The 26139-nt window shown below is 37.3% G+C and overlaps 2 protein-coding genes across 2 annotated transcripts in view; one reads left to right on the top strand and one right to left on the bottom strand.

Annotated features, from left to right (window-relative positions):
- Nucleotides 1-7547: 7547 nt before the first annotated feature.
- cyp26b1 (cytochrome P450, family 26, subfamily b, polypeptide 1) overlaps nt 7548-26139 on the bottom strand; it is a 44918-nt gene continuing 26326 nt past the window's right edge. The window contains exons 3-7 of the mRNA XM_087789670.1: nt 12236-12354; nt 12009-12165; nt 11666-11821; nt 10589-10873; nt 7548-10316 (exon numbers count right to left, since the gene is read on the bottom strand). Of these exons, the coding sequence (XP_087645796.1) occupies nt 9924-10316; nt 10589-10873; nt 11666-11821; nt 12009-12165; nt 12236-12354 (1110 nt within the window). The 3' untranslated portion in view covers nt 7548-9923. The remainder of the gene's footprint in view (nt 10317-10588; nt 10874-11665; nt 11822-12008; nt 12166-12235; nt 12355-26139) is intronic.
- LOC148082475 (uncharacterized) lies at nt 24274-25116 on the top strand. The gene has a single exon (XM_087788333.1). It carries the CDS (start codon nt 24274-24276, stop codon nt 25114-25116), a length of 843 nt encoding a protein of 280 aa, XP_087644459.1.

Below are 26139 nucleotides of genomic sequence, written 5' to 3' on the forward strand. Positions count from 1 at the left end.
AGGTACAACTTGGACTTTTGGCTTCCTTTCGTGTTGCTCTTCAGCTTTATGTGGTGCCAGACTCCAACATTTCTAAAATAAAGAGCATTCTTGTTGATAATCAAGACAATACTACACACTCAGGGTTTGGATCTGGCGAACTGCAGCTCCGCTTACAGTTCGAGTCTTACTTTGAAGCATCAAACGATGGATTCATGACAACATATTAGGAATGCTCTATGTTGTTCATCAGAACTATGATTAAGGTATTGAAACTTTACAATAATAAACAATCCTTTAAGAGCAACATGTTGCTGCCCCCTGCTGTTCAGCAATTTGACTCTTAGAAATGAATTACGTGTGAATGATTAGTGCTGCTCACAGGATTGTCATGTTTGATGATGGATGATTTTGATTGTCGTACTCATGTTGTCCCCAGATGCACCAAAAAGTCTCTTCTACAAGCAACTGTTAATGAAACGTGTCTACATGTCAAACCGAGACTATGAGCGGTAGTGTTTTCTTTTTTTTTCTGTCAAATGACTTCAGCTCATTGAGGTAGGTGTTGTGTTTGTCGACACAGAAACCGTTGCTATGGTCGTCCGCAGCCGATGTGTCGAATTATGCTCATGTCAAATTGTTGTCCCGTTAGTCAGGTTCAACCATGTGTACCCATTTATGCAACTGAATTCTGGTGATATGAATCACAGGAAATAGTGTGTGGGATAAAACTATGGGTAAGTATCAATACTTTTGCAACAGGAAACTCTACTTGGCGTGAACACGGGTCAGTGTTTCTACTGCCTTCAACTGGTGGAGCTGGACCAGGCCGTGGGCCTCCTCCAACATTCCGAATGAATGAATTATGTCAATACTACGACCAGGAGTCGAAGTCAAACCTTACTTTCATGGATTAAAAATGTTAACGAGTATGATTAATTAAATAAATGAGTAATTATATTTTGGTGCTGTATGATTAATTCAGGAGAAACTTGTAAAATATATGTGAACTGATGTTAACTGATAAGATGAGTAAAAATAAACATCCTTATCAAGGGATAATTAACACCTAGTCTGAGTTTGAATAAATATCTTTAACCCTTGTGTTAACTTGGGGTCAAGGTGAACCAAAGGCCAGAAATTAAATGTGTTTGTGGTATCCCTTGTGTTGTCCCTGGCTTCGAAAAATACATATGCATTGGTGGAGGTCGATCACTTTTAACAAAATGCAACACAAAGGAATACCACAAACACATTTGTTTTCAGGCCGTTGGGTCACCTTGACCCTGAGATAACAAGGGATTGAGGGTTGAATTATATCTCTTATTTCTTGATTTATATGCATGTATAATAAGAACATTACAGGATATAATCAAATTGGTTAATTAACTGTTAATTGACAATATTTAGGCACAATTAATGTCAATGACCTCGATATGTAATTTTGAACTCTTACAATGCAAAATGAGTGAAGATAACAGTTGTGAAAGAACGTGTTTAACATAGCACTGAATAAAGTTCCTGCAATGCAATATTTTGTTAAATGTTAACTCATAGCGGGATTTCGATTCCCTCCTTTAAATGCAGTTCGATGTCAGCGTGAGAAAACATCTTCGAGCCAACCATAGGAATTCATAACACATCCTCAACATCACTAATACATCTGCCACACACATAACGCTGATGTGTCATCAATGTCATACACACTCTTCAGCGCTTCTTCACTCTCTGACACAAATGTATTCACGAATAGGTGTGATGTCGGATGCAAACACAGCAACTCACATGCACACATGACCTTCTGCCATTTGGATTGGGAGACAGATTCTTCTTGAAGACCACAAGACGAATCATTTGAAAAAGGCAATGCTGGGGAAGTTTTCTCTGCAGGGGATTTATTTGATTTCCTTACAAGTCGGCCTAAATATTTCATTTATTGGCAACTGTTCTGATTGAAACATAAGCAATATGGGGTGTAGTGGAGAAGACTGATGTCCATCTTGGTTGGACTCTTCACTGACAAGTGCAAGTCATTATCACTCCCTGATTGATACGGTTAAAAAAAACCCTGCTGGACCTGAACCTTTCTCAAAAACTATCCATGTATTTCATATTTTTTCACAACTTTCTCTGCTTCACTGTTGAAATTTGAAATCTGTGCTTCCATTACATCACAAAACAGCAGAGGCGACAGAAATAAAATCACAAATGTTCTTCTCCCTAATAATATCCAATCGAAAATCATGTTTTGTAGGCATTGTCCACACAATAGAAACTCTTTTATTCGGATACAGTAAGACCAGGAAGTGGTTGATTATACACACAAAAAAAAAAACAATGACGCGAACAAGAACGATGTGGACGTTGCAGAGCGGGCTGAGACACACCTGCATGCAATTTCACACAGTGTCTTGAGCATCTGGTAACCTTTGGATGCCCAGCACAGCGATGATAAGAGCCAAGAGACGGGAATGTCTTCTTTTCTAAACTGATACCATCACTGAAACTTGTTAGTTGTGTGACTAAAGGCTTTTCTCAGGGACTACACCCTCGCTGTTTGTTCCCACACACCATCGAATGCCTTCAGTCTGAGTGTGTTTTTTATTTTAAAAAATAAACTTTAGTTTGATTCTGGACGAGAGAAAATAATATCATATTAGATTCTGTATGCTGAGGGACTCATCATTCTGGATGCCATTCTATGCTTGTCCAATTAAGTAAGAAATGTAAAAGTAATTTACCATGTATAACTTCCTAATCTCTTTTGGATTATTGTACATAAACGACATATATTTGGAGCAGCAGTGAGCATTGTGTGAGCTACGCCTTGTGATTACTTGAGTCTAATGCAAACTGAGTGTAAAATGAGTCGCTTTAGATGGCTATCTTTCCAACCAAGCCAGATGTTTTCCCAATTGCTGAGCAAACTTTCTCTCAACCTATTACTTGCTTTGTTTTCTTTGGAGCGACTCCTTAAAATCAGATTATTGTTTACTAAGATTAACTCACACACAAAACAGACAAGTGTTTGAACATAATTCCCTGCTGAGTTACAACATGAACTACAATTTAACACCAGTTAAAATTGACCTTTGCATATTTAAGAAGCATTAAAAATGTAACATTTGAATAGCACTTAATTTAATCTTTTTTTTAAATCTCTTTAATAATGAGTTAATTTTAAGTAATAGCAGAAGCAATCTCGCTATTATCGAGATTAAGTTTATCGACAACAACCAAACACTCTCAAAGGTCAGAGTGGGTGTAGAACCAAACAAGTAAATAGTGTAACTCACTGAGATCGTCAATCAGACACCTGATCGGTTAAACTTTGAAGACTTGTTTGATTGGAACAAAAACCTGTAGCAATTCAACCTTTTCTGGATCAAATGAAGACCTCTGGTGTATAAAGAAATGACAAATATAAAGCTTGTTTGCCCCGCAACTGGAAAGGTTGGCAGCTCCTATAATTAGCTGAGACTAACCAGCCAGACTATGTTACTGGTAGGTTCGGCCAGTCGAAGATTTCCTCTGACATTGTCACGTACTCAGCTGCTGTTCAGACATTTATAACACAGATGCGGGTTGTTCCAACGGTTTCTGCGTAACTTCAACCAGGTTCAAACCAACCATGGTGGGAGTTTGTGGAAAAACATATAGAACTGAGCTCATCTCAATTTTTTTAAACAGATTCTTTAACTAAAAGCTAATTTGGCTTAATTTGCAATAAGTGTCTAATTCTATAGAAAATATTCAAAGATACCTTCAAAAAGATACCTATTGTCCTTCAATAAATAATAAATTACAATACTCATTAATTGAACCAAAGTTGAGGTAACTACATTCATGATTAGGTCAAAATTAGCTTGAACAGATTTTTTGAGTGTATTTGTATGTATTCAACATAGAAAGTTGCAAAAAAAAAATTGATTTTGTTTTTCAAAAAATCTTATATAAAAAAACTATGAAAAACCTATTCTACATGTTACATGCAACCATAACTTAATAAGAAGCTTACGTTCCTCAAATGCTGAATCAGACCTGTCGCCTAAAACTACAACAGTAATTGAAAAAAAAATTACCACAAATAACAATATGTCTTGCCCCATACTAGTATACACACATATTCACACATATACAGTACATCTTGTGTCACATAAAATGAATGGCAATGAACTAAACTCAAGTCATGCGTTTAATTTCAAAGATAAGATTGATTTTTAAGTCTTACAATGAGCCAACCACTGAATGAGACAATATGAACAACAGAAATGACAGGATATTATGATTGTGAACTTAGTTTCTTAAAATATAAAAACAGCAGTTTGCAATAAAAATGAACTCACATTTATACCACACAATGATATTGTTATGATGATTTGCCAGCTGTACTGATTTAATATTAATTAAATGTATTTATGTCACCAATTTCGATAGTGGAATATTCTGTGTTACGGTCAAAGCTTCAAGTATGCTTGATTTTCCTGCCTTTGGTATTCAATAATGATAACCTGCAATTAACAACGTCGTTTTTATTATGAAAGCAGCATCTGACAAGCTTGTATTTGACTCTTCTCTGACCAACAGGTGACGAGAGCCATGAGAATCGTCTTTTTTCCCTTCTGAGAATTCTTATTTTGCACTTTATTTTCTAAATGAACAACAGTACTTTCCCATACCCCCCCTCAAGTGTGTGTTTCTTTCGTCGTGTTCTTGAATTCTCTTTTTTTTTCCATCATAATTAGCTCCCCTCCAGCTCAACTTCAAACCTTGTGGTTGGAAAATCTGCATTCCACTGATGGAGGAACGTTAAGGAAGAGGAGTAAGGAGAGAGAGAAGAAGACTACGAGGGAGGGCAGACAGCTGAATGAACCTATTGTTCCCTGATTAGAGCAGATAAGAGATTCAAACCAGAGGGCAAGTGTAGTGAAAATACTTCATCTATGAGGGATTCATTCATGGACAGATGCAGGATGAGTTTCAAACATGTGAATGGATTGACAGAGAAGGCCCTCTAAGCATCTATCATTAAATTAAGTTTATTGTTGTACGTCCAAACTCCTCTTTAAAACCAAACCACAGCACTTTTAGGCATCAAGATATCTAGTTAAATCAACAAGCATTCCAACAAGGCCAGACCAAGTGCATATCTGGTAACCTAGCTTAACATTCACCGGAGGAATTTCATTGCTACGTATCTACCAATATGTGTTTAAATGTATGGTCTTGTCAATGTTTCGGAGGATAAAACCTGAAATAAAACTCACAATCGTGTTTGTTTTCTCTTCAGGGTTGAGTGCATGGGCGTAGCCAGATGTGTTTTTCTACATTCATAATTGTTCATTGTAATTAAGTTGAGTCGTTATTGTAAAGCTAAGAAGCTAGAAGTTATGGGTCATAGAAATCTACAAGTACCAAATGAAAGTTCAAGGTCAAACTTAGAAAGTTTAACTTCACTTGAAACTTGTTTTCACAATACATTTTCTTCAAAGACTTCTTTTGTGAATTCTACATTTTAAGGCTCATTATGAAAGTGTTTAAGTCGTAAGAAAAGTAAAAGTACAAAGCAGAAGAGTAACAGTCAGATTTTCCCAACATCTGCCCCAACAGGTTTATAAAGTTGTTGCACACCTGTTGCGTTTTATGTGTCATTACAAGTTCAGCCCAGTTTACGATCCCGCTGATATGCACACACCTGTGTCATTCCCTATCTTTCATCTTTCACTAAGAAAATATCTTTCAAGGATTTTTTCACCAATGGGTATATGATATACAACAATGTACACCAAATACCTTTCTGTTTTGTTTTTCAGTTTGGTTCATGGAACATCAAGAAAGTTAGCAATAATCTGCTAATGGCCTCTGATCAGGACAGTGTTCAGTACTTATTCTTCTGGACTCTTCTGGACTTCTGGTGCATTTAACATCGTTGTCCGCCAGATTAATTATTAGACTAAAAAATCAAAGATGTATGAGGAGGAACTGGTATAAGCTGGTTTAAGTCTTATCTATTAGAGGTTCTGTTCTTGGCCCGTTCCAATTCACAATCGTAGTGCGTCCACTTGGCAATGTGAATAGGAAACACTATGTTTGAAACTATGAAGTTTATCTATAAAGCATCATCTAAGACAAGTACAGTCATGTATTACAGATATCAAGTACTGGATGTAAATTAATCTAACCCAAAGTAATAGCTGAGCATACATCAATTAAAATGAAAGATAGCACATGAAGTTGGGGTAAGGATGAGTAATGGAGTGCAGGTTCCTACAATGTTGAGCCACATAGCGTTAGAGCTGAGTTACACTGCAAACACTGCTTTTTCCCCACTTAATTTCCCCAACGTGGGAAGAATAAAGGCATATCTTAAAATGAGAGCTAATCATTGGAGCAACCTTGTAGATCCATACATGCATAGTTGAGTAGACTTCAATGACAATTATATTTACCTTCCTATCTTACTTGTAAAGAACAAAAAAAGTTGGAAATGATGTGCAAAATGTATTGATATATTTACAACAACTCACCTTTATCATCCCACTTTGATGTGATTGCTCAAACATCGAGGTTTGTCACTGTGTATCATCAATCCCGGAAGTCTCCACCACCAGCTGACTTGTTGTATAAACAAAGCAGGGTGTGATTTCAGACGGGGGAGAACTTTATAAAGTAATAAGTTCAAAATATGGTCATGATGAGGGACTTACTGCATCTTGGAGAGAAAGACTTCAACATTTGAAACATGTGAGTGAGTCAGGAGAGATTTCAAATTATTATTTATTACATTTCACACCTCATAGTTTTCCTCAATTGTAAAGAATAGCTTTAGGAAAAGCCAACGTAAGCTTGCAACTGCTAGTTTCTTGGTGATTCAGCTCATTGAAAAAAGGAACGATAGATGATATCTCAGGCACAAGAAGTTATCACCAACCCACTCCTCATTTATCTTTTTTGTTTTGTTTTATTATTCTATTCTCCGCCTTCCATAAACAAAGTTTTCCACTCAGCAACTGCTGTCTTATCAAGCCGACTGCTACCTGCAGGACAAGCTGCTGCTGTGAGGGAGAGGCACAGTTAGGTTGACATGCTTTCAAAATAAAAGTGAGTATACGTTCAGCAATTTTGCCCTTCTTTAATAACTGCCGTTTACAACAATAATGTGTATAGTTGTATAATAATAATCTTATCTACTTAGCTCAAGTCACTATTATTAAATTGGTTATGACTGGTCACAAACTTCACCTATTATCAGTGGAAGTATGATTTGAAATGGTTCAACATCTCATTTTCTATCTCCATGTGAAGAGTTTTCTATTTACTAATTATCTGTCATCACAGACAAGACAGCGGTTTAGAAAAAAAAATTGGCATTCTATCAAGGAAAAAGAGATTGACAGACTTAAATCGCTTGCTTGCATTCAAAAAAAATTCTCTCATATCTTCTTCTCTTTCATATTTAATTAGAAGTCTTGGCATCTGATGTGTAAGAGTTTTAAGACCCCGAAAAGCCTTGGGGAATGAACTCTAATCTATTTTACGATAGAAGAGAAATAATTGACATGATAGGATCCAGTCAGACAGCACAGTTTATTATGTGTATACATTGAACATCGACAATACCAAAAAGGAAAGGAACGACAAGATATTCATATTTAAACTAAATGAAATATTTAAAAAGAAATACAAATATGTACAGAATGACATCAGACATCACTTTCAGAGGGATGGGGAGAGGGAAGTGTAGTCACATGGCACTTAAAAAATAGATATACCTCGCAAGTGCTTTGTGTTTTACATAATTAATATCAAATAAAATGCAGTAATGAGTCTAAATAATAAAACCAATAAAAAATATTACAGTAATAAATCAACAATATTAACATTTAAACACTGTTTACAATATTAACGAAATACATAACATTCTAGGTACATCCATTATTTTCCAAAGACCACCTCTTTTACACTAAAAACTCAAAATCTGTAATAGAATAAAAAATATCATTTCAAATATCTTATAACAACAATATTAATAAAACAACACATTACTATTCGATTACTAGTTTGTGTGAATAGCTGATATTACCCATGGCTTGAAAAGAAATGAGAAATATACAAATTAATGCTCTTTTTTTTCTCTTTCACAAACTGTTGACTTATAATTTGTTACCATATAAATTACATACCTGTAACGTAGCCATGTAAATATTGCTATTTAGATCTATTGTTGTAATCTAGAACTCTGAATGAGACACTATACAAAGAAAAAGCAGCAAAAAATATAACTCTTTAAATCGTTCACGGAGACTCAGTGGTGTTGTTGTTAGGATAAGAGGACAATGTCGAGCACAAGAAAGTCCATGTGACCGGACGATAGCAGTGTCCAAACAAACGTCTGAGTTTGTCTCTGCCTGTTCCTGAGTCCTTAATGGTCCTCCTTTTGTATCTGGAGTAGCTTTCCAAAGACCGAGACATGAGAAGAGTACAATTTCCCCGACCTTTGCGGAATGAACTACAGGATGCCAACTGTACAATCGCCTTCAGTGATAATCTCTTTCAGCTGATAAAGTTGTTTGAACCATTTATCTGATATGCATTCTGGTTTATTTTGTTAAGAAGCAGCAAGAGAGAACATCACCTTCTTCATAGAGGAAAATAGGCTGCTCCAAGGACAGAGAATACTTTAGACAGCACAAAAATATACAGAATGACAAGGCAACACTCAAGCAGCATTTACATAGGTATCCTCCTACCCCTTTACCTTTCCCTGCATCTCTTCTTCTTCATCTTTGACAAACCTTGTTCACTACATCGTGGGATAAGTTTCTGTGGTATTGGTACAATAGTTTTCTCTTAGCTTCACTTTATAAGATTTGAACCTTCAATATTTGAACAACCCAATCTCCTGATGGATTTTAACAAGTTGTTTCAATAAGGTTCATATGTTTATCATTTTCTGGTTCTCACAAAAACAAACTAAAATAAATACGAAATAGGCTCAATAAATAAATAAGTAATAAGCCATGGATTTAGGACTGACAGAAGATTAACCTTGTTGAGGAAAGTCATTCTAATAACTATTTCCTTTTTTATGTGTTTTATTGGATTTACTTTTTTATAGTTTGGGCCACATGATGAGCAACACAAGGAATCATTTTATTTGACCAATTAATGGCATCAAACAGTGCTTTTGATTTGGTTTTGTAGTAAGTGGGCTAGGTTTTAATCAAATCCATTATAAAAAGGTTTTGGAAAGCAATAAATAACTAAATGAACCCCTAAATATAATTATTGAACTCTTCCATCACATTAAGGTAACTGTTTAAAACTGGATGTATTTCCGGACCATGCTATCTTGGGTATCACAAACAGGATGTCAATAAGGTCAATGGTAAGTTCTGCCAGTTTCGTAAAAATATTTAAGATCTTATTAACTCTAAAATATTGAACATCAAACGCTCAATCTCGAGTTGTTGTCCTGTGTGTCCTTCTCTTGACCCACAGAGACTGCTTAAGCCTAGAAAATGAAAAACATATGACAAAATCCATCTCTTACGGTTGATTAATAGTGTGTTAAAATATCACCCAATACCCTGTTTTATTCAACCATCCGTCTATCTATACCTTTGGTTTTTACCAAAAGCAAACTTCCTCATCTTGTGCACAAACCCACAATCTTTAAACCTGTCTATATTACATAGCCTTTGTACATTTAGTTTCAATAATTCTCAAAAATACACAGAATAGAGCAAAGTTACAGACATTTTGGCAGCTTTTTCTCTATTGAAGATAAGTCCTCAACCTCAATGTTGAGTATTTGAGATATCTTCAACTTGGTAGATTGAAGGTGGGGATGAAAAGGTTACTAGTTCCTTGTTTCCTTCCTTCAGTCTTTCCCTAAAGATGTGAGTAATCACTTGCCCTTCTTTGTCTTAGCTTCAGCTTTCTCAGACCGTTGCGCCGAGCAGCTCTTCTGTCTTGGCCATAATTTTGTTTTGATTAGAGTCCAGACCAAAGAACTTCACCTTCAGTCCATCAACCGGGTGGACCACAGGTACTGTGATCAGGCGAGGAAATTGCCGAGTCGCTAGCTCAAAGCGACTGGTGCTGGCCAACTCGATTGCCAGGATACGCAGAAAAAGGGTTGCTAGCTGCTTGCCCAGACAGGAACGCACACCTCCACCAAAGGGCAAATAGTTGAAGCGTCCTTCTTTGTCTTCCCCCCGCTCCTGGCTGAAACGGTCAGGATCGAAGGCATCCACATCTTTGAAGACGGACGATGTGTCATGGGTGTCCCGAATACTGTACATCACACTCCAGCCCTTGGGAATCTGAACACCCTGAAAAAATAACAAAACATGAATATCCTGTTTTCCATGTACCTTCTTTTACTCGTTATGTTGGTTTATGTGTTTGTTCCTTTGTTTGTATGGTCTGATGGTTAAAATTCAAACTTCTGTAAGTTGGTATGTATACATTTTGAAAACTTAACTGTAAAAAAAAGTGTTAGCCCTTTGTCCAATTGTTTTTCCATTATACAACAAAGGTTTCAATATTGATATACATCCATCTTTATCTGTGGCACAATGAGAAGTTATCATTGGTCACTTACATCAAGTTCAAAGGTCTGCATGGCGGTCCGGTAGGCCCCTGAGACTGGGGTGAAGAGTCTCAACACCTCCTTGATGACACAGTCCAGGTACTTGAGGCTCACGATGGTATCCAGTCGTAGCTCTCCTTCAGGGCAAAGACACCCGTTTTGGAGGAGACCCTTGGCTCTCAGCTCCTCGCGCAGGCGCTCCAGAACGTTAGGGTGCCGCAGGAGCTGCATGATGAGGGAGGTGCTCGCACTCGCGGTCGTCGCAAAAGATGCAAAGATGAGTTCAATTGTTGATTCCTGTGTGACATATATGAGAGGCAACATTAAAGCCCATACTACTTCACCAGAGTCCCAGGCATGAAGATTTAACCACTGACTTTTAAACAGTGTTTATGGGATCATATCTGCATACGGTCCTTGAACCCACACCCTTTCATTCAAACTATGCCTAAAGCATTTATCAGTCGATAAAACAGATATTTAGTAATGCATTCCTGACAACTCGTGGCTTTAACCATCTGATTCCCATTTGCAATCGTAGCCGTATGTATGTAGCACAAAGGTTGATATTAGGATAGTGGAATAAATAACACAGAGGTGGGTTAGACCTCACATCTGCCATCATCTGTGGCCAAACACATCTTGGCCTCCACCTACCTGAGCGAGCATTATATATTTATGCGTGCGTCAGAAACCTGCAGGAGAGTGCTTGGCCCAGGGCCTCTGTGACAGGGGCTCCCCAGTTCAATTTTTGTGTATTCATATGTGTGTGTATGTATAGGAGGCCTCATTCAGACCCCTAGCAGGGGGAGTGTTGACTTATTTTTGGCCCTGGACTTAACCCAGAAACCACAGGAGTGAGAGGGAAGCAGAGAGACTTGAGTTTCCACAGAATTCCTCAGGATTACTTTAATAGGTAAACATTGAGTGTGTCCATGTGTGAGTGGTTGTACTACTCTGCTTTCACACAGAAACGACATGAAGGTTTGTTAACTTCCAGATAAAGTTTAATATTACATATAATTAGCCCCGAGCTTGTTGTCATTTATGTCTGCACAAATATAAAAAGCCCCCCGTCGGGTGTGTTACCTTGAGTTCTTGCATGGTCAGCTCTGTGCCGTTCTCTTTGGCGCTCTCCAGCAGAACGTCCAGAGCATCACTGTAGTCCTTCCCATGAGTGCTCAGGGGCTTTTCCCTGATGGCTTTTTCTATGCTCTTCTGCAAAGTGTCTCGTGCTCGGATACCCTTCAATTACACAGAACACAAGTTAAACATTTGACGAAGCACCTAAACCGATATGCACATTAAAGTGCACACATATTTAGGTTCAACGTTAGTTAATTGATTAAATATATGAAATAGTTGGACTAAAGTACATATAACACTGTGGCAGCTTGATGCTGCTATGATTTCCAAAAATCATTTTACTCACCTTCCTGTAACCACTAAATGGCAGGTCAATGGGAAGGCTGAAGAGGTTGTTCACAAAGTCTTGAAATGTTGAAAACAGATGCCGCATCTCCTCCTCCGACACCCTGAAGCCCAGCAGGACCCTCACCGCCATTGTGAAGGACAACCTTTGGCTCTCGCTGTGAAAACACAACTGGGTCACAACCTACTGAAGATGATCTTCCACATCACCCTTTTGGACCAACTTACCTATAGACGTTAATGGGCTCTGGGTTAGAACTCCACACTCTGAGGCTGTCCTGGATGACCTGCTGGATTTTGGGGAGGTAGGACTCGAGGGCCTCATGGCTGAACACCTTTGCAAACACCTGTGGAGACAAACGTGATGGCTTAAGTTAAGACTGTATCTAGGATGCATTCAGATAGTTCATACCTCCTAGAAGGAGTTCATTGGCATACAATCAGTTCAGTAAGGCAAATGGTCAAGAATTTAATTGCCATTGTCCCAACACACCACCAGTTCTTTTCCGTTGTACAAGGATCAAAAATCGAACATGGAAGACCTAAAATACATTTTTCCTCTCACTTTAATCAAAAACCAACTAAATTATGTAATTGTAACTCTTAAACAACAACACATTTCTATACTTATAACATGTTGTACAGCTGATTCACCTTAGTCAGCAAGTTTAGCCTGACAGAGGGAGGAGGGGAGGGTGTTTGAGTCTCTACTGACTGTTTGAAATGTTTCTTAAATGGGTTAAAATATCACAAAATATATGCAGTGGCTATCAGTTGTCTGAATTTAAAAACAAAACTTGCATTGCTGTTGTATGTTTTCAATTCCTTTTTTTCCTTATAGTTTAAATCCACCATATAAATCTAAAGGGCTGTTGGTGAGGGAGAATGAAGGCTAGGAAGCAGGAACATTAGGGTTCATGTAGTTCCTGAGGTTGATGTTTTTGCAACCAAATGATCAGTCGGGCACTCTTATTTTGTTCGCTCATTTTCCCCTCATTTTCCTTCTCCTTCATTGCTGTCTTTTTTCTTTCCCCAAACCTCTATTCCTTCCCCTGGTAGCCCCAGTATGAATGAGCAATTGTCTGCTGTGTGTGTGTGTGCATGTGTGTGGAAGTGTGCTAGTGTGAATTACGTCTAAGTGTATATATCTGAGTGGGAGGGGTCAGAGGAGATCACAGAGCGCTTTAAGACGTTAGCAGCACAACATTTCCTCTGCCGCCGCACCCCGGGGCCGCTGGTCACAGATCAGCTTACATGACCTGCTCTCCAACCCTGACCACAGGGGATAAGGCACACGATCTGACCTCAAAACAGTCTCGAGGAAGAACACAAAGCTGCCACGACTTCTTTTGTGAGCTATTTCGGGAGGGAAATGAAATGAACCTTCCGTTTTATTGGTCTCTGTTCTTCTACTGTGCAGTATATTTTGGAGACCACTTATTGGTGTTGGACTGGAGCAGCACTTTTGCACCCAGTGCTTTCAATTGATGGTCCAAACCATGTTGCTATGGCTGTAGACGATACAATACAGTTGAATAATGTTGGCAGTTATGATTTTCATGTATTCTTTTTATATCTTCTGATCTTGTAACCCTCAACTCAGAAGAAATGGCCATGCCAATTAGAAATTCAAACCTTTTATAAAGATGGTTTATTTGCATGGGAATGGCTTCCAAGGAGCTGTCAAATAGAAAAGATCCCAAAGAACTTGGGATTTCTATCCAAATGTCATCAAAGATGACAGCAAAACACCTGCCGTGGTCGTCGGTCACAAACTTGTCCTGTAACTGTGTTGCAATACGCTTCATTGCAGTCGATTTTATTGTCAGGTTCTCTTCAAATCACACACAGTTGTCGGTTGATTCACTTTGAGTGAGCTCATGTAGAGTCGGCAAGTGTGTGTGTGTGTGTGTGTGTGTGTGTGTGTGTGTGTGTGTGTGTGTGTGTGTGTGTGTGTGTGTGTGTGTGTGGGGGGGGGGGGGGGGGGGGGTGCAGTGAGGTGTGAGCCAAAGGTAACTACAGGTCAAAGACACTCACATACATTAACTCACTTTGTCTGTGAATAGATGCTGTATTTGGACGGCTTGTTCTTCGCAGTGTCAATGTGGGACATTCCACATTCACAGACGCAACAGCGACAAATGCTGTTGAGTCAGAACGTCTTTCCTTTTGTAGCCACAGAAGCATTGATACAAGCCTGCATGTACTGTTGCACACAGTCGTCCTAATAACATCCATATGTCCTAAATTACGTGAAAGTGCTGCGAGCTGCTTACACAGACATGTAAAGACTCCTTTCTTCATGCGTCTGCCCTCACTTCCCTTTTCTCTCCTCATCTCCACATACCTTTGTTAAAAAATCTCTTGCTGCAGTCATAGGTTCAGTCAGTTGGATATTTACTCCATCAAGTCATTGATCATCCTGCTGAAAGGAATTGGTTGTTTTTTCTTCATCTCTGGGAGCATCAAAAATATTTTAAAACAGTTTAGGTCGGATGTTACTTATCCACTGTTTAATGCACAGTGTCTTAATACTTGATTGTGAACATCTATGTCCTTCTTGTGAGTGAAGTTTACTTCCTCTCATTGGCAGTGCCCTCATCTGGTGACAGCAGGAAACACAGAAAACAGCAAAACTACAACAATCTAGATTAATGACCAACACCGATATCAATGCTCCAATCTCTATGAGTTGCCAGGGGGTTTTGAATGTGCAATGAAAACAATACAAGTTGAGATCTACTTAAGTTAAGCACGTAATGCACACGTAACTTCTATTTTTGTTTTTAAAGATGTCAAGGTTTAGTTTCTGCCATGGTTTTAATTTATAATGAGGACTATTTCCCTTGGTCTTCAAACCCGTTTATTAGAAATAAGCTGATTCATTGCAGGATTTGAATAAATTTTGTTTATATGAAAATGACTTTTCAACACCAGTGTTTTATGCAAGAGCCCAAATGAGACATCATCATGGAAGTTTGGATCACGGAAATCATTTTAGAAACTTTAGCTTTAATTGAATCATCTATTCTTATACATAAAAATTCACGTTTCAAGCCACTGCTGCAATTGATTGAATAGTGTTAACACCACCTGTTGTTTTAAATTATTCTTAACATTTTTTCAAACACTCAATGTTGAGAGTCAATTTAAAGTTATTGTTAATGTGAATAACACTCTTTACAGTAACTTTTTATTGCTATTAAGTTATTTATAATGAATTGAATTGTTAAAGATGTGCCTCTTATTTCTTACTTTTTTATTAAAAAAATGTGATTTTATTTACTGATCTATATAGTATATTAATATAAATGTTTAGGGGGGAAGTAGGAACTATATTTCACAGATAGTTATCATTCTACATGTCAAACTTTCCAACTGTAGCAGACAGAATATTTTTTTTACCGAACTATGGTGCAGGTTACCATGCATCACCATCTAAGGTAAGAGTATGTGTTGACATATTGAATTATATATTTAAATCACTTTTAATGAATGAATGAATTGTTCATGTTGGGTCATTTTGAGTGGATTAAAACAACAATTGTCTAAAATAACAATTTCAAATTATTTTCAATTTGAAAATACGTTTTGCCTTATTTTCCTATGTTGTTCCTAACACCTCGACTAGTGATTAATCGCCTCATTCAGACAAATAGCTTTTGCAAATCATGCAAATTGCAAGACATGATATATCAGATTCAGTTTGGGACACTGTAGACAAAACTTGTGTTTGAGTGAAGTTTTGTGACACTTCAAAAGCTACAACTACTCGAGGTAGGTACTAGTGCAATGGTTTTATCCATTGGCTCATTTAATTTCTAGAAAATAACCTTTTAAATAACCAAGGTAAGTGACGGTGACTAACTTGTGGTAATCTGCGTGTGGATGACTTCATCAATCCACATTTATTTTGATACTTATGCTATTCATTGATTATTTATTGGTATTTTATCCAAATACCAATGAATTAGATTCTGCATCATTCCAAATGTCATCTAAGAGACAGTGGAGTAAATTAATAGACATTGCATGTTAGAAATGGAGGAATACATCTCAAGCCTCTAGAGTTTTTATAATTTCCGTCTTTTAACCTATCTTATTCATTTTTTTTCCAGGACATGTCACCCTCAAACAACCTCTCATCTAATTGGTCTTGTTTCACGACCACTGGGTATGAATACAACATCTTTTCCTTCTACATTTGCAAAACGATATTGCTTCTTCCTCTTTGCATCCTTGTCCTAGTTGCCGGTTATAAGAAATGGCGACCTCAGTGCTCCTTTGCAACAGCAAGTCACTTTGAGATCTTTACGTACCACCTGGTTGTCATGGAAATCCTGTCTGCTTCCGGATACGGTTGTATGCTGTACTTCGCATACGAATTCAGTATATTGATGTTAAAGATTGGAGCATTTTGTTCTTCTCTCTCTGTATATGGAGAAATTTTTTTCAACATCGTAGCCTGTGGAGAGCGCTACTTGGCTGCTGTTCACCCCGTCATCTACCAAGGACTAAGAAATGCTCGAGGGTCAAAGATGAGAAACATCACTGTTGGATTTGTTTGGACAATGTGCATTTTATTTGCTCTCATCAATGTTATTTTTCCAGAAAATCCACCAGCGTGGGCAATGTTGCCTCTTCTTTTTTCCTCTCTATCATTCATCTTGTTTTGTACCACGTCCGTCTACCGTGTTCTCGCCAACCCCCAACCAGGTAAAGCCAATGACAAGATGAGCCGGTCACGGAAGAGAGCGTTACGAATGATAGTGGCCACTTTCTTCACCTTGTTCGTTTGGTTAACAGGCTACACTGTATGTATTATAATATCATTTTTTGATCACTATTTGAAGAATATAAAGTGCATCCTTACGTATACTTTAATGTGGTGCAACATGCCGTGCTCTTTGCTGTTGCCAATGCTTTATCTTATGAGAGCAGGTAGAGTTCCTGTTATATGTCGAAATCCAAAGTAAGTGTTTTCTGGTTTTTCAGTACTGAGGAAATCGACTCATGTGTGACCTTTACCATGTTCTTGTACACGTTCATAACTCTAATCAAATATTATGTTTTGTCAAACTTGTTTCAACCTTTCAAAATGTTTATTTAATCTCCAAACAGTTAAGTCAAGTTCTTACATTGTATGTTAATTTGCTGTTATAATAACATAAAAACACTAACATAAAACTATGTTTTAAATTGGTCTCTTCTCTGTTATTCTTATTTTCCATATTTGTCGCCGTGTTGTGGAAGAATATACCGTTCAGCATTGAAACATGCTGTCAACATACACTATATACAGCATCCCATTCACTTCCATAAATAAACAATAATATTTACACTTTCCCTGAAAGTTGTCAATTTCTTTTGACGGTCCCATATTCTTGAATTCCATGTGTTTTAAAACCATGTATATTGGTGCTATCTGTCTGGCAGTCAAAATCTTCTCAGTCATATTTGCAATGGTCATTTTAACAATGCATTTAATGCATTCAAATGTAACCTCAAAAGTTGAATAAATTTGTTTGCCCTCTAGCTCTATTTATTAAAAAAACTTGACGCAGCATGCAAATCAAAGAAAAAAACATTTAGTCCAAGTAGTATTTCTCTACAGTGAATGACCCGGTTTATAGATACATATTATCAAAAGAATTAAACATGTCTATAGTATAAGCTTGTTTTTAGCAGAAGCTGCTAGGCCATCAGTAAATCTTGCAATGAGTTTGAATAAGGAAAGACTATAAACAGTAGCTGAGAAATTGATAATTTGTCTTCAACAAAAGAGGGACATTACATGAAGTATTTGGATATTTTTAAGTGTCTCTTTTTGGACAAAGATAAGGACAAGGGTAACTAAGTGCCAGTTACTACTTTGAAATAGACACGTTTTTGACTATACGCTTAAGCCTCACCCACTCAAAACATTTTTTTTTCTGGAGATTAAATCTAGTTTAACATAACCACACCCACTGTGCTGTGATTGGTCAAGTAACGATGTTCGTCACCGTGCGTCATCAATCCCGGAAGTCTCCACCTCCAAGGGACTCATTGTATAAACAAAGCAGGGTATGGAGGAGGAGTGAAGCCGTTATTACGTTACAATGGACTTCGCTCTCATAACCACTGTTATTTGTAGTAATAATAAAGTATAATAATAATGTGTTTTTTTAGGCACCTTGTAACTTATCTTCACATTTCTAATAGTTGTTTTTTTTTTACTTTTAAATAACAGGTCTTATAAATATAACATTTCTTTATTCAATCCAGAGTCAAATGTCTTTACCGAGTGTGCTGATTTTTTTGTTTACCATAGTTGCTGCCACTGCATGCAAATTCAAAAATGTCATTATAATCTTTCTATATTGCCTGCAAGCCACTGAGAAGTGTTCTCTGCCAGCAGCGATTTACTGGGTTTGGAGATACTGGAGAGATAAAGGTAAGTTCACTCTGTCATTATTTAAGTTGTAGTAGAACTTTCGTGCAAAAGTTTTAATGTGCAAATTGCAAGACATGATATATCAGATTCAGTTTGGGACACTGTAGACAAAACTTGTGTTTGAGTGAAGAAGTTTTGTGACACTTCAAAAGCTACAAGTACTCGAGGTAGGTACTAGCGCAATGGTTTTATCCATTGGCTCATTTAATTTCTAGATAAGAACCTTTTAAATAACCAAGGTAAGTGACGGTGACTAACTTGTGGTAATCTGCGTGTGGATGACTTCATCAATCCACATTTATTTTGATACTTACGCTATTCATTGATTATTTATTGGTATTTTATCCAAATACCAATGAATGAGATTCTGCATCATTCCAAATGTCATCTTCGAGGCAGTGGAGTAAATGAATAGAAATGGAGGAATACATCTCAAGCCTCTAGAGTTTTTATAAATTCCGTCTTTTAACCTATCTTATTCATTTTTTTTCCAGGACATGTCACCGTCAAACAACATCTCATCTGATTGGTCTTGTTTCACGACCACTGGGTTTAATTACAACATCTTTTCCTTCTACATTTGCAAAACGATATTGCTTCTTCCTCTTTGCATCCTTGTCCTAGTTGCCGGTTATAAGAAATGGCGACCTCAGTGCTCCTTTGCAACAGCAAGTCACTTTGAGATCTTTACGTACCACCTGGTTGTCATGGAAATCCTGTCTGCTTCCGGATACGGTTGTATGCTGTACTTCACATCTGAATTCAGTATATTGATGTTAAAGATTGGAGCATTTTGTTCTTCTCTCTCTGTATATGGAGAAATTTTTTTCAACATCGTAGCCTGTGGGGAGCGCTACTTGGCTGCTGTTCACCCCGTCATCTACCAAGGACTAAGAAATGCTCGAGGGTCAAAGATGAGAAACATCACTGTTGGATTTGTTTGGACAATGTGCATTTTATTTGCTCTCATCAATGTTATTTTTCTAGACAATCCACCAGCGTGGGCAATGTTGCCTCTTCTTTTTGCCTCTCTATCATTCATCTTGTTTTGTACCACGTCCGTCTACCGTGTTCTCGCCAACCCCCAACCAGGTAAAGCCAATGACAAGATGAGCCGGTCACGGAAGAGAGCGTTACGAATGATAGTGGCCACTTTCTTCACCTTGTTCGTTTGGTTAACAGGCTACACTGTATGTATCATAATATCATTTTTTGATCACTATTTGAAGATTATAAAGTGTATCCTTACGTTAAGTATCATGTGGTGCAACATGCCGTGCTCTTTGCTGTTGCCAATGCTTTATCTTATGAGAGCAGGTAGAGTTCCTGTTATATGTCAAAATCCAAAGTAAGTGTTTTCTAGTTTTTCAGTACTTCGGAAATCGACTCATGTGTGACCTTACCATGTTCTTGTACACGTTCATAACTCTGATCAAATATTATGGTTTGTCAAATTTTTTTCAACCTTTCAAAATGTTTATTTAATCTCCAAACAGTTAAGTCAAGTTCTTACATTGTATGTTAATTTGCTGTTATAATAACATAAAAACACTAACATAAAACTATGTTTTAAATTGGTCTCTTCTCTGTTATTCTTATTTTCCATATTTGTCACCGTGTTGTGGAAGAATATACCGTTCAGCATTGAAACATGCTGTCAACATACACTATATACAGCATCCCATTCACTTCCATAAATAAACAATAATATTTACACTTTCCCTGAAAGGTGTCAATTTCTTTTGACGGTCCCATATTCTTGAATTCCATGTGTTTTAAAACCATGTATATAGGTGCTATCTGTCTGGCAGTCAAAATCCTCTCAGTCATATTTGCAATGGTAATTTTAACAATGCATTTAATGCATTCAAATGTAACCTCAAAAGTTGAATAAATTTGTTTGCCCTCTAGCTCTATTTATTAAAAAAACTTGACGCAGCATGCAAATCAAAGAAAAAAACATTTAGTCCAAGTAGCGTTTCTCTACAGTGAATGACCCGGTTTATAGATACATATGATCAAAATAATTAAACATGTCTATAGTATAAGCTTGTTTTTAGCAGAAGCTGCTAGGCCATCAGTAAATCTTGCAATGAGTTTGAATAAGGAAAGACTATAAACAGTAGCTGAGAAATTGATAATTTGTCTTCAACAAAAGAGGGACATTACATGAAGTATTTGGATATTTTTAAGTGTCTCTTTTTGGACAAAGATAAGGACAAGGGTAACTAAGTGCCAGTTACTACTTTGAAATAGACACGTTTTTGACTATACGCTTAAGCCTCACCCACTCAAAACTTTTTTTTTTCTGGAGATTAAATCTAGTTTAACATAACCACACCCACTGTGCTGTGATTGGTCAAGTAACGATGTTCGTCACCGTGCGTCATCAATCCCGGAAGTCTCCACCTCCAAGGGACTCATTGTATAAACAAAGCAGGGTATGGAGGAGGAGTGAAGCCGTTATTACGTTACAATGGACTTCGCTCTCATAACCACTGTTATTTGTAGTAATAATAAAGTATAATAATAATATGTTTTTTTAGGCACCTTGTAACTTATCTTCACATTTCTAATAGTTGGTTTTTTTTTACTTTTAAATAACAGGTCTTATAAATATAACATTTCTTTATTCAATCCAGAGTCAAATGTCTTTACCGAGTGTGCTGATTTTTTTGTTTACCATAGTTGCTGCCACTGCATGCAAATTCAAAAATGTCATTATAATCTTTCTATATTGCCTGCAAGCCACTGAGAAGTGTTCTCTGCCAGCAGCGATTTACTGGGTTTGGAGATACTGGAGAGATAAAGGTAAGTTCACTCTGTCATTATTTAAGTTGTAGTAGAACTTTCGTGCAAAAGTTTTAATGTGCAAATTGCAAGACATGATATATCAGATTCAGTTTGGGACACTGTAGACAAAACTTGTGTTTGAGTGAAGAAGTTTTGTGACACTTCAAAAGCTACAAGTACTCGAGGTAGGTACTAACGCAATGGTTTTATCCATTGGCTCATTTAATTTCTAGATAAGAACCTTTTAAATAACCAAGGTAAGTGACGGTGACTAACTTGTGGTAATCTGCGTGTGGATGACTTCATCAATCCACATTTATTTTGATACTTACGCTATTCATTGATTATTTATTGGTATTTTATCCAAATACCAATGAATTAGATTCTGCATCATTCCAAATGTCATCTAAGAGGCAGTGGAGTAAATGAATAGAAATGGAGGAATACATCTCAAGCCTCTAGAGTTTTTATAAATTCCGTCTTTTAACCTATCTTATTCATTTTTTTTCCAGGACATGTCACCGTCAAACAACATCTCATCTGATTGGTCTTGTTTCACGACCACTGGGTTTAATTACAACATCTTTTCCTTCTACATTTGCAAAACGATATTGCTTCTTCCTCTTTGCATCCTTGTCCTAGTTGCCGGTTATAAGAAATGGCGACCTCAGTGCTCCTTTGCAACAGCAAGTCACTTTGAGATCTTTACGTACCACCTGGTTGTCATGGAAATCCTGTCTGCTTCCGGATACGGTTGTATGCTGTACTTCACATCTGAATTCAGTATATTGATGTTAAAGATTGGAGCATTTTGTTCTTCTCTCTCTGTATATGGAGAAATTTTTTTCAACATCGTAGCCTGTGGGGAGCGCTACTTGGCTGCTGTTCACCCCGTCATCTACCAAGGACTAAGAAATGCTCGAGGGTCAAAGATGAGAAACATCACTGTTGGATTTGTTTGGACAATGTGCATTTTATTTGCTCTCATCAATGTTATTTTTCTAGACAATCCACCAGCGTGGGCAATGTTGCCTCTTCTTTTTGCCTCTCTATCATTCATCTTGTTTTGTACCACGTCCGTCTACCGTGTTCTCGCCAACCCCCAACCAGGTAAAGCCAATGACAAGATGAGCCGGTCACGGAAGAGAGCGTTACGAATGATAGTGGCCACTTTCTTCACCTTGTTCGTTTGGTTAACAGGCTACACTGTATGTATCATAATATCATTTTTTGATCACTATTTGAAGAATATAAAGTGTATCCTTACGTTAAGTATCATGTGGTGCAACATGCCGTGCTCTTTGCTGTTGCCAATGCTTTATCTTATGAGAGCAGGTAGAGTTCCTGTTATATGTAAAATCCAAAGTAAGTGTTTTCTAGTTTTTCAGTACTGAGGAAATCGACTCATGTGTGACCTTACCATGTTCTTGTACACGTTCATAACTCTGATCAAATATTATGGTTTGTCAAACTTTTTTCAACCTTTCAAAATGTTTATTTAATCTCCAAACAGTTAAGTCAAGTTCTTACATTGTATGTTAATTTGCTGTTATAATAACATAAAAACACTAACATAAAACTATGTTTTAAATTGGTCTCTTCTCTGTTATTCTTATTTTCCATATTTGTCGCCGTGTTGTGGAAGAATATACCGTTCAGCATTGAAACATGCTGTCAACATACACTATATACAGCATCCCATTCACTTCCATAAATAAACAATAATATTTACATTTTCCCTGAAAGGTGTCAATTTCTTTTGACGGTCCCATATTCTTGAATTCCATGTGTTTTAAAACCATGTATATAGGTGCTATCTGTCTGGCAGTCAAAATCTTCTCAGTCATATTTGCAATGGTAATTTTAACAATGCATTTAATGCATTCAAATGTAACCTCAAAAGTTAAATAAATTTGTTTGCCCTCTAGCTCTATTTATTAAAAAAACTTGACGCAGCATGCAAATCAAAGAAAAAAACATTTAGTCCAAGTAGTGTTTCTCTACAGTGAATGACCCGGTTTATAGATACATATGATCAAAAGAATTAAACATGTCTATAGTATAAGCTTGTTTTAGCAGAAGCTGCTAGGCCATCAGTAAATCTTGCAATGAGTTTGAATAAGGAAAGACTATAAACAGTAGCTGAGAAATTGATAATTTGTCTTCAACAAAAGAGGGACATTACATGAAGTATTTGGATATTTTTTGGTGTCTCTTTTTGGACAAAGATAAGGACAAGGGTAACTAAGTGCCAGTTACTACTTTGAAATAGACACGTTTTTGACTATACGCTTAAGCCTCACCCACTCAAAACAGTTTTTTTTTCTGGAGATTAAATCTAGTTTAACCCACTGTGCTGTGATTGGTCAAGTAACGATGTTCGTCACCGTGCGTCATCAATCCCGGAAGTCTCCACCTCCAAGGAACTTGTTGTATAAACAAAGCAGGGTATGGAGGAAGAGTGAAGCCGTTATTACGTCACAATGGACTTCACTCTCATAACCACTGTTATTTGTAGTAATAATAAAGTATAATAATAATATGTTTTTTTAGGCACCTTGTAACTTATCTTCACATTTCTAATAGTTGTTTTTTTTTTACTTTTAAATAACAGGTCTTATAAATATAACATTTCTTTATTCAATCCAGAGTCAAATGTCTTTACTGAGTGTGCTGATTTTTTTGTTTACCATGCAAATTCAAAAATGTCATTATAATCTTTCTATATTGCCTGCAAGCCACTGAGAAGTGTTCTCTGCCAGCAGCGATTTACTGGGTTTGGAGATACTGGAGAGATAAAGGTAAGTTCACTCTGTCATTATTTAAGTTGTAGTAGAACTTTAGTGGTAGTTTTAACTGTATAAGTAAAAACAACATAATTTATTCCTTTTTTATTACCAAAGAAAATTATTCCAAGCAATTAAAGTTTAACTTATTAATTCCCTTTCCTACTCATTTCCAAACTAAGTCTATATATTTTTGTACTTAATTAAAAATCAACAATTCTTTTTTTTTTTTTTTTTCTTCTAGATCTACAATGACTGCAAACGACACGCTCGAGGACATTCAAATCCCCCTGCACTGTACGACTAACATTAATAGACACATCCAGATAGCCATTGTATTCTTCAAAACATTATTCCTCCTTCCTCTCTCCATCTTCATCCTCCATCATGCTCGTCAACATTGGCAGCAGCATCAGTCCTTTGCTTCAGCAAGTCACTCTGACGTCTTCACCTACCACCAGCTTGTCATTGAGCTCATCGGCTTTCTGGGATATATTTTCTACTCATGTGGTTTGTACATGGATGCTGTAAAACTGTCCATTGTTGGATACACGTTGAGTTCCCCTGTTATATACGGGGAAATATCCCTTCACATTCTGACCTGCGTGGAGCGCTACATCGCCGTGGTTCACCCAGTCACCTACCATGGACTGAGAAATGCCAGCGGGGTCAAGATCAGAAACGTTGCCACTGGTTGTGTTTGGCTCGTGTGCGTCTTGTCAAGTAGTGACGCCCCTTGGTATCCACATATATACTTTATAAAGTTCGTTTACTTCATTGTTTTCTCCTTCTTCATCATTTTATACTGCAGTTTGTCTGTTCTCTGGGCTCTCCTTCGCCCTCCACCAGGGGAAATGAGAAGGCGCACAGAAAAGGCCGACCCCTCTCGAAAGAGAGCTTTTCAGACGATTACAATAATATCGGGATTTGTTCTTCTGTCTTTAACCATGTATTTTATTACATGTTTTTTAGGAAATGTATCTAATGCGTGTTCTTCAATTTCAATTGCCCACTTGCTCCACTTGCCGTCCGCTTTTGTGTTGCCTCTGCTGTTTCTACACAGGAAAGGTAGACTTAAACTAACGTGCTATTGAGAGTCAATGATCCGATCTGACAGTTGAGACTTAGATTCACAGGTTTTTTCCAATAAACATACCATGCTTTGGAGGGGGTTTGTCCTCATACTAGATTTACAGGCTCCTTCTTTGCAGACTTTTCGAAAAACGGATATGGTCACTATGTTTTTAAAGTAGGTTGTTCTTGTTTAACTCACTTTTTAAGTCAACGGTCATTATAATAGCAAACATGATTGAGAAAGTCTAAAACTTATCGTTAAACATTGTGTTAAGTAAATTGGGTTTATAATACTGTTCTGTGTTTAATTGAGAGAATAAAAATATTTAGAAAATGCTGTTTTTGCATTTGACTGATTCATTGACAGACAGAGAGTTAGACAGACAGACAGACAGACAGACAGACAGACAGACAGACAGACAGACAGACAGACAGACAGACAGACGGACAGACTGCCAGTTTAACCTGCTCAAATGCAAATACTATCTATTTGTGTTCTCTCACTACACCAATATCAAACAAATCAGCGGCATTTAAAAGTGACAGGCTTTAGTTGGGCTTGACTATCTTAGCGAGACCGAACTGATTTCACGGTAGGATTGTTTTCCCATTGTTTTTGTTAAGAAGCCTTTCAAAAGCTCACAATTTGTTTTATTCTTGGAATTACAAATAAATGTAGCTATAAAGTAAGTTTCTAGTTTCTAGTTTTTCATTTAATAAATGTAAGTAACACAGCAGGTCCAGTCACAAAGTGTATCACATCACAAAGTGTATCTTAAATTTCATGTGAGTTTCTATTGCAAATGCCTGCTCTACCTTGTGATTCTAGATCTATTATGGAGCGTTCAGCAAGCAACCAGACCTCAGCATTCCAGTATGACAACGGTACCTGCATGGACTTAGGAACTAATTTGTACTTGAACACTGCCTTTTTCACATGTCAAGTCTTGATTCATCTTCCTCTCTCCATCCTCGTCCTCCACTCTGGCCATCAAACATGGCAGCAGCAGCGTTCGTTCGCGTCCACCAGTCACTTTGACGTC

Source organism: Callionymus lyra, chromosome 4 (assembly GCF_982586985.1).
Source record: "Callionymus lyra chromosome 4, fCalLyr1.hap1.1, whole genome shotgun sequence".
NCBI classification, from domain to species: Eukaryota; Metazoa; Chordata; class Actinopteri; order Syngnathiformes; family Callionymidae; genus Callionymus; species Callionymus lyra.